Source organism: Lycium barbarum, chromosome 5, assembly GCF_019175385.1.
Source record: "Lycium barbarum isolate Lr01 chromosome 5, ASM1917538v2, whole genome shotgun sequence".
NCBI lineage: Eukaryota > Viridiplantae > Streptophyta > Magnoliopsida > Solanales > Solanaceae > Lycium > Lycium barbarum.
Window position 1 is genome coordinate 81,733,020 of NC_083341.1, and position 9,824 is coordinate 81,742,843.

At 33.4% G+C, this 9,824-nt stretch overlaps 1 protein-coding gene across 1 annotated transcript; it reads right to left on the minus strand.

Moving 5' to 3' along the window:
* Positions 1-5,433: 5,433 nt before the first annotated feature.
* On the minus strand, positions 5,434-7,475 carry LOC132639529 (uncharacterized). Its single transcript, XM_060355972.1, has 4 exons — positions 6,524-7,475; positions 6,222-6,286; positions 5,814-6,018; positions 5,434-5,732 (listed from the first exon to the last, which is right to left on the minus strand). Exons 1-4 carry the CDS (start codon positions 7,473-7,475, stop codon positions 5,434-5,436), a joined length of 1,521 nt encoding a protein of 506 aa, XP_060211955.1.
* Positions 7,476-9,824: the final 2,349 nt, after the last annotated feature.

Sequence of the window (9,824 nt, forward strand, 5' to 3'; positions counted from 1 at the left end):
AACAATCCCACTAACACCATATTCTACCCGAAACTTCTACAAATGCAACGAAACTACGACGACGCATTTTCTTCTTTCAAATTCATAAACTACAACAACAATTCATACGTTAGCAATGTTATTCCCGCAAATACAAGAACTACATTAATGACCATGGTGGCTTCCAAAACAGCCCACACTCATCACAACTTCAACTCGAATCACCAAATTCTCATTTTCATCATAGAATACATATCAACAACAACCAAATTACTACATAAAAATTAGTTCATCTTCCCTACACTACACACACATACATGGCCACATACACTCACACATACCCACACGGCCACATACACTCACACATACCCACACGGCCACACCCACAACACACAAATTTCATACTTTTCATTCATTTCCACATACTACAACATATATATAAGTCTTCCATAACATAAAAAGAATATAATTCTTACCTTTTTCTTCAATTTTCCACTTGCCACCAAAATGGTTTTCTTGCTTAAATAATTATACCACGTTGAAGAGAGTCTTGAACTTAGTAAGAATTCAAGAAAATTATAATTTTTGGATCCAAGATTGATGGCTCAAATTTGTTTTCCTTTTTTCTCTTGTTGGCCGAATTCCCCTTCTTTTCTTGCTCTAACTTTTGTTTCTTGAATATTCTTGAATGGTGGCCCTTTTTATCTATTTATTTGGTCTATTAAATTAGCACATGGGCTTGGTCCCCTTTTTTTTCCCATGGCCGGCCACCCCATAGATTTGGGCCTCTCCTTTCTTTTTTTTTTTTTTCATTTTTTTCCTAGCCCATTTACTTTAGTTAATATTTTGTAAGTCATGACACAAATTTTCAAAATTCCAATTTTTCCCTTAGCCTTCCTCCATATTTCCGCCTCAATATTTTTCATGAACAACATATATATTAAATAAAATCAAAATATTGCCTTATCTCTTACTAGTCACAATTATTTTAATTTTTTCCGAATATGCAAAATACGGGATATAACATCCTCCCCCCCCCCCCCCCCCCCCCTTTAAAACATTCGTCCTCGAATGTTAAACTAGCCTTATAGGGTCTTGTACGCATTTCGGGGGAGTTTCTTTTTATGGACAGCACATATAAATTATTCACCAATCAATATAACCAATTTAGGAATTTAGATTACCTGTAGGCATAGGAAACAAGTGAGGATACTTCTTCTTCATCTCGTCCTCCGCTTCCCAGGTCATTTCCTCTCGGTTATTGTTTCGCCACAAGACATTAACAGAAGGTACATCTTTGGTGCGCAGTCTCCTCACCTGACGATCCAAAATAGCTACAAGTCGTTCTTCGTAGGATAGCTCCTTAGTTACCTGGATATCCTCTATAGGAAATATTCTGGAAGGATCACCAATACACTTACGGAGCATTGATACATGGAATATCGGATGTACTGCCTCCAGATCAGATGGTAAGTCTAACTCGTAAGCGACACATGTAAAACTCCACGGTTATGACTTATGAATTCGTGGTTGCACCTATTGAATTCTTTGCTTACTTCTTTGACAATTTGTTTCTTCTATATTTTTCTGCAGTACTCTTCTTCCTGTAGAAATTGTCAGAAAATATGCGAGAATAGGATATATTTATTCATGTTTTATTTAAAAACTTATTTTTATATACAAAATATCATGAATAATTTATATCCATCAAACTCCCCCATACTTGAATTTTTGCTCGTCCTCGAGGAGAAAGATAATTTTCAAACATTTAAAAATCAATGATCTTTATAGGATAGAAAAATTATTCAGAAATAAATTTCTTTCATAATGCTCAATATAATCTAACCTTTTCAAGTTCACCAAATATTTTTCCTGATTTCTGAATTCCGCTTTGATCAGAATGAACTTGCACTCTTTTTTCCCTTGAATCTTTTAGAATTGATAAATTTATGATCACTTATTCATTGAGTATCACAGTCTTGTCCATAGGCTTGCTCCTTATGTTTATCTCCACTAATATAGATTCGACACTGTTTTCTGAAATCATCTTAGGACTTTTATTGGCTTATAATGTCAGGCTTCAGGCTGGTAAGATAAGGATATTTTAATAGTGACTTTTTTCTCCCAGCATGGAGTAGATATATAAAGCTCTTTTTATTTTATTTGTTTTTATATATATATTTCTCCATTTGATAAACTTTTCTTGATTTTCATTTCTCCTCTTTTGCAATGTCTCAAAGACTTGTATATTCACAATTTTCTTTTTCTCAACCCCTATTTTTTTTTTCTTTCACTTTCTTCCCCTTTTTGGTTTCTGCTCATTTATTTATAGCTGGAAGGACTAGGAGATCTCTGTGTGTGTATGCGTATATATGTATATACACACATATATGTAGAATATTATGGTGTCCAGAAAAAGAAAAAAAATTATGGCTCAAAGAAGGGTTCTAAAAGGGAAAATGTGTATGCTTGGGTAAAAATGAAAAGGTTAAAATAGGCTATGAAAGAAGGCCTAATATCATTTTTCAAAAATAAGTATCATCCATTATTTCGCCTTGAAAAACATTAAGAGCAAGTTCTAGCTAATAGAGTGATTCTTCCTGTTTGGTGATCATAACTTTTCTCAATTCCAATGATTTCTTGAGTTGAAGACGATTGCTCTTTCTTTCACAAAGTCAAAATCATAGACATGAAAATCATTTGGTGAAGGTAAAAAGAAAATTATCTTGAACATAATGTAAAGTACTTTTTTTTTTAAAACTAAAATACCTACAACAAGATCAAGTTTAAAGAAATACATATATAATATTTATAAATAAAATAAAAATATTTTTGGCTTTCAAATTTACAACTGCAGAAGAAAGCTTGAAAGAAACTGCATTCCCACACCTTATGTATGCCATAACATAGTTTTATATAATTATTTTTTTTGTTCTTGGTCCTATCAAAGAGTTACCCATTACTAGTTCCTAATCATTATTAGAGAGGAATACAATATTACCCACTTTGAGGTATTAAAGTATTTCCTAGATTCCATCTTCTTTTTCACCTACTGCAATATATATATATATATATATATATATAGCCTAAACAGAAGTAGCATATGGATATATACACAAAAACAGGTGGATTAGATCTAAAAAGTCTCCCCACACTTGAGCTTTTCATTCTTCCAGATGAAAATCAGTTTAAACGAGTCCTCCAACTCCACCTCCATTTTTTTTAAGATAAAATAAAACTTATGTTCTAACTAATATGTATATGTATATATATATATACACACACACACACATGCACACAAAAACATACTTTAAAAAGAAATATATCTATATTATAGGCTTAAAATAACTGTGAACTCACATGTCTATATTAGACTGACTAATTCAAGACGTTATTAGTTATTTGATCTTTGTTTATTATAAACCAAAAAATTACCTGAGCCAGTAATTAACTTCTACAGTAAATTGGTTAACCAACCAGTTACTTAGGCATATCGATCACCATGGAATTACTCCTTTGTAGGTGACTCTGTTTTTGTAGAGGCCTTCATGAGATGCTCCGGTTGTACACTAACCTGGATATTCACCAGATTAATTGGTTAAGCAATTTATTGATGCAAATTTATATTGGGCTTATGACGTTCCATTGCTTCACCCTCAATGGCTACAGTTGAAAATAGGAGTTCTGAGTTTAATGTCGCCAGCTCGACTTATTGACTTCTTGATTCATCATTTAATCAGAGTCACCGATAGTTGTTCCTCAAATTTTCCTCCAAAATATAATTTCAGCCTGTGACCATTTACCTTAAACTTGTTTCCGCCACTGATCTGTTAAATTTCAATAGCTCCATATGAAGTGACATTTGTAACATTGTAGGGACCTGTCCACCGGGATTTTAGTTTTCCTAGAAATAGCCTAAGCCTGTTATTATAAAGAAGTACCAAGTCTCCAATTTTTAAAACTCTTTGGTCGGATCAAATTGTCATGCCATTTTTTTGTTTTTTCTTTAAAAAATCTCGTATTTTCATAGGCTCCCAACCTCATTTCTTCTAATTCATTAATTTGGAGAAATCTATTTTTTCCAGCAGAGGTCAATTCATAATTTAGTGCTCTTAACGCCCAAAAAGCTTTGTGTTCTAATTCAACAGGTAAATGACAAGCTTTTCCAAAGACTAATCTATACGGAGATGTTCCGATTGGCGTTTTGAAAGCCGTTCGGTATGCCCATAGAGCATCATCTAATTTTAAAGCCCAGTCTTTTCTTGAGATTCCAACCGTCTTTTCAAGTATTCTTTTTAATTCGCGGTTGGATACCTCAACTTGCCCTTGAGTTTGAGCATGATATGGTATTCTTGTTTTATGAGTCACACCATATTTTGACAGCAACGAAGAAAATTGTTTATTGATGAAATGAGTCCCTTGATCGCTAATGATGACTCGTGGTGTGCCGAATCTGGTAAAAATATTTTTTCTAAGAAAATCACACACGGTACGAGCATAATTTTCTTTTGTAGGAATTGCTTCAACCCACCTTGATACATAATCCACAGCTACAAGGATATATGTATAAGAGTGAGAAAAAGGAAAAGGACCCATAAAATCTATTCCCCAAACATCAAATATTTCACATACCTGTATTGATTGTAATCGAATTTCATCTCTCTTAGTTATATTACCTGTTCTCTGACATTTATCACATTGTGCAACATATGCCCGAGCATCATTAAATATTGTCGGCCAGAAAAATCCAGCTTCCAAAACTTTAAAGGCAGTTCGGTTGGCTGCATAATGTCCACCAATTGCTCCCCCATAACAGCGGTAAAGTATGTTCTTCATATCCTCCTCGGGTACGCAACATCTAATGATATTATCTGCACAATTTTTAAACAAGTAAGGTTCATCCCACAGGTAATATTTAGCATCAAACATAAGCTTTTTTCTTTGCTGATAAGTGAGATCTTGAGGTGTCCACTTTCCAACCAAGTAATTTGCGATATCTGCAAACCAGGGTGGTTGAGTTACAACAGAAAAAATATGCTCATCGGGAAATTCTTCTTTTATCTCAGTAAACTAAGGAGGGTTCTCTAATCTAGACAAATGGTCAACTACTTGATTTTCAGTTCCTTTCTTGTCTTTTATTTCAAGGTCAAATTCTTGCAGAAGTAAAATCCATCTTAACAATCTCGGTCGAGCATCTTTCTTCGCTAAGAGGTATTTTAAAGCTGCATGGTCAGTATAAACAGTAACCTTGGTCCCTATTAAATAGGAACAAAACTTGTCAAATGCAAATACTACTGCTAGTAATTCTTTTTCTGTAGTTGCATAATTCAATTGAGCCTCATTCAATGTTCTACTAGCATAGTAAATGGGACGAAAAATCTTATCTTTTCTCTGGCCTAAAACAGCTCCTACGGCTGTATCACTAGCATCACACATGACCTCAAAAGGTTGGCTCTAATCAGGGGACACAACTATAGGGGTTGTTGACAATCTTTCCTTAAGGGTTTCAAATGCCTTCAAACAATCACCCGAAAATTCAAACTTAACATCTTTCATCAAAAGGTTAGTCAGCGGTTTTGAAATCTTTGAAAAGTCTTTTATGAACCGTCTATAAAAACCTGCATGCCCTAAAAAACTTCTAATGCTTTTAACTGTTGTGGGAGGGGGTAATCTTGCTATAACATCAATTTTAGCCTTATCAACTTCTATCCCTTTAGCAGTGATTTTATGTCCTAGAACAATTCCTTCTGTAACTATAAAATGACATTTCTCCCAATTAAGAATCAAGTTTGTCTCTTCACATCTCTTAAGAACTAAGGTCAAATGGTAAAGACAATCTTCGAATGATTTTCCAAAAAGAGTGAAATCATCCATAAAAATCTCTAGAATTTTTTCGGTCATGTCTGAGAAAATTGCTGACATACAACGTTGAAATGTGGCAGGTGCATTACATAAACCAAATGGCATTCTCCTATAGGCATATGTTCCATGGGGACATGTGAAAGTTGTCTTATCCTGGTCTTCTGGTGCTCTTGGTATCTAGTTATAATCTGAATATCCATCAAGAAAACAGTAAAAACCATATCCTGCTACCCTTTCCAACATTTGATCGATAAATGGTAAAGGAAAATGATATTTTCTGGTAGCATAATTGAGGCGTCTATAATCAATACAAACTCTCCATCCAGTAATTGTTCTAGTAGGTATGAGTTCGTTATTTTCATTTTTCAAGACCGTCATACCTCCTTTTTTGGTACTACTTGAACAGGACTTACCCAAGAGCTATCTGAAATGGGGTAGATGATACCTGCCGCAAGAAGTTTAATTATTTCATTTTCACCACTTCTTGCATTGTAGGATTCAATCTTCTTTGGGACTGGACTATTGGTTTGTAGCTATCTTCCATCAGGATTATGTGCGTACAAATAACTGGACTAATCCCTTTGATATCTCTCACTGTCCACCCTAAGGCTCCTTTGTGTGCTCGTAATACTTTAATTAAACTGTCTTCCTGTTCAGCAGATAGAGAAGATGAAATAATTACTGGAAATAATATGCTCAAGATAAACATATTTCAAATGAGAAGGAAGAATTTTGAGTTCCATTTTTGGTTGAACTTCTTCCGCTTGTATCTCCTCATCCTTATAATGTTTTTCCAATATTTCAACTTCGCTCCTGATGGTGGGATCATCATCTTGTGAGGTGCCAGATTTGGACAAGCATCTTTCCATAGAATCTAGAATCAATTTATCATCTTTGAATTCATCTGCAAGATCACTAATCATGTCAATTGAAAAACATGGGGATGATGTCTCATCTCCTGAAAATCTTAGCAATTTTTGCATATCAAAAATGACTCTTTCTTCATCTACTCTTAAAATGAATTGTCTTTGATGGACATCTATGGTTGCTCTTCCTGTCGCAAGAAATGGTCCACCCAAAATTATCGGTTCATCACGACATTCCTGCATTTCAAGTACTATAAAATCCACAGGGAAAACGAACTTATCAACTCTTACAAGAATATTTTCAATTACTCCCTTAGGTTTTTTAGTACTTTGATCTGCAAACTGAAGAGAAACACTTGTGTTTTTTATTTCACCAAGATCCAATTTTCTAAAAATATAAAAAGGCATTAGATTTATTGAAGCCCCAAAGTCACAAAGTGCTTTTTCAAAATATACTCCTCCCAAAGTGCATGGAATTGTAAAACTACCTGGATCCCCGAGCTTTTGTGGTAGTTTGTTTTGAAGCATAGCACTACATTTTTCAGTAAGTACTACCACAGAAGCTTCTACCAGTTTTCTTTTGCTTGACAAAATTTCTTTTAGAAACTTGGCATATGAAGGCATTTGTAATAAAGCATCAATAAAAGGAATATTTATGTGAATTTGTTTTAAAATATCCAAAAACTTGGAAAATTGACTATCAAGCTTTTCTCTCTTCATATTTTGTGGAAAAGGAATTTTCACAGGGAGAATATTTTCCTCTTCCATTTTTTTTTTTTTTCTGATTGTTCAGAGGGTGTTTCAACATTCTTACCTTTGTCTACTTGTTGTGAAGATTGATTCTTTTCTTGGGTGTCCGTTCATCAAGGTTCTTACCTGACCGTAAAGTGATGGCTTTAAGGTGCACTTTTGGATTTTTCTGTGTATTGCTTGGTAAGGGACCTTGAATTTTTTCGGACACAAGAGTTGCCAACTGGCTTAACTGAATTTCCAGATTTTTTAGAGCTGAATTTTGACTCTCCATTTTTTCATCAGTGGATTTGATGTACTTATATAATAGGTCATCAAGATTCGTATGTGCTTGTTGCGACCTCTGCTGATATGGAGTTATTTGTTGATATGGTCTGAAATTTGATGGCCCACGATTTTGATTCTGGTATCCAGGTGGACCCTGTACCTGTCGTACCCCGTTTTTAACCGGGTTAAATTAGGAGTACAACATTTTGGTGATTCCTATTTGTTTTATTTAAGGAGTCGCCACCTAATTAATTTAACGGTGAATTAGGACACCTAGATGTTAACTAAGGTAAAGTTAAAACTAAACCTCCGTTAATAATCTGCTTAACCAATGTGATTCTAGGTAAGGGTTCTTTATTATCCTAAAGGGAAGGGGTTAGACATCCTTTAGAATCCGTTAACTATGGTTATCCGGCCAAACTTAGGTTAATTAATTAAGGTTAGATAAGATGCTTAAATTTTAAGAAAAGGGGCTAGGAAATGTTGCTAAGGTTTTTAAGAAAATATAAGAATGTTGCTTAAGATAGGATTTAGAGAGAATATAATAATCTGCATTAAAAGAAAATTTTAAATGCCTTTTAAAATAAAACTTATAAAAGTTGCTAGGGCTTTAAATAAAAAATACTATTTAGAATAAGATTTGTAGAAAGTATAATAATTTGCATAAAAGAAAACTTCAAATGCCATTTAAAATAAACTTATAAATGTTGCAAAACTTTAGATAATAATGCTATTAAAAAAATAAGATTGCATAAAATATATAAGTAGAAGAAAATGTGGATTTGTGCAATGTTTAATAAATATTTGAAATAACTGAAATGTCGGGGTATTGATTGATTTTAGGAGTATAAAAATACGAAAATAGCTAATGAAAACTCTCTTTATCCTTTTCATTACTTCTTATTAACTGTGCTTCGCTAAAATTTTATGATTGATTCAAACTTGAAGAGTTATTTATAAAATATACTTAAATTTATATTTACATATTAGTGACGCTTTAGAAATGTCTATGACAGTAAGAATAAAATATGATTCGCTTTACTTAAAATATATAGTCATGTTATTTTGCAAATCAATTGTTCCAAATAAAATAAATATTAGACATTATAAATAGTTTTAACATGGAAAGAAGAGAATAAAACTTATGGAATTAATTGTTAGTTTCCTTAGATTAAACTTCCCATTACTAAAACTAAACCTGCTAATTCATTAGGATTTATCTAAACTAAGAAAATAAAATAAACAAAGAGTTAGTTGCATAATACAAATTAAATGCTTAAAAGAATAAAATAGAGGAATAAATAAAATTGAACGGGTTCAGCCCATTCTTTGAACTACTGCAATCCGTTACTGTTGGGCTTTGATCCAATTATATTTTTTAAGACTGATGTGGCTGTTGCTGCTGTTGGGCCTTGGCCCAGTGGTATGAAATTGAATGAATCAGCCCATTTAGGCCATTGGCTGCAGACTGTTTCTGTTATTGGGCCTTGACCCAGAATTTTCTTTTTTATGTACTGTGGATGGGCTGGCATGGGAGATTTCGTTGGGCTTTTATCCCAACACCGAATGTGGAAGAAGAACGAGTCCCTCGGACTCGTATATGATGGTCATGCATAAAAATGAAAGGAAAAGGATTAGTACATAACCAATAAATAAAGCTAAATATATAAAATATAAACTCAAAACGAATCTGTAGATTATTTATATACGGTGTCTATTTAAGTATACCTCATGTATACACATTCCTAAACATACTTCAACAAGATATACTTGCAACATATGCAGAATTCTAACAAAGGTGTATACTGATACTATGGAATACATTACAAGGCTTAACTAATGCATATTCACTTATTCATTCGAAAAGACTTCAAGATACTTCGAACCTACAACAAATATCCCACTGCCTGTGTTCTAAGACACTGGCACAATACAAAGAAAAACTACAAACTGAATGGCAATCCTCTTATATTTCTCAAATTTTATCCTTGACATGGTTTATATCGTATTGGATTCAACTACTTTAACAAAATGATAACTAAGCTAGCAAATAATTCAAAGATTTCAAGGGGGATACATACAGCATGTATGCATAAAATT

Bases quoted from the DNA above. Each gene is read 5' to 3' on its own strand.
- LOC132639529 (XM_060355972.1), bottom strand. From the start codon at position 7,475: ATGGAAGAGGAAAATATTCTCCCTGTGAAAATTCCTTTTCCACAAAAT. The intron at 6,287-6,523 runs GTAATTATTTCA...TTCTTGCGGCAG, and splicing joins TCTTGAGCATATTATTTCCA to GTATCATCTACCCCATTTCA. The intron at 6,019-6,221 runs GTATGACGGTCT...GATTATAACTAG, and splicing joins AAGTAGTACCAAAAAAGGAG to ATACCAAGAGCACCAGAAGA.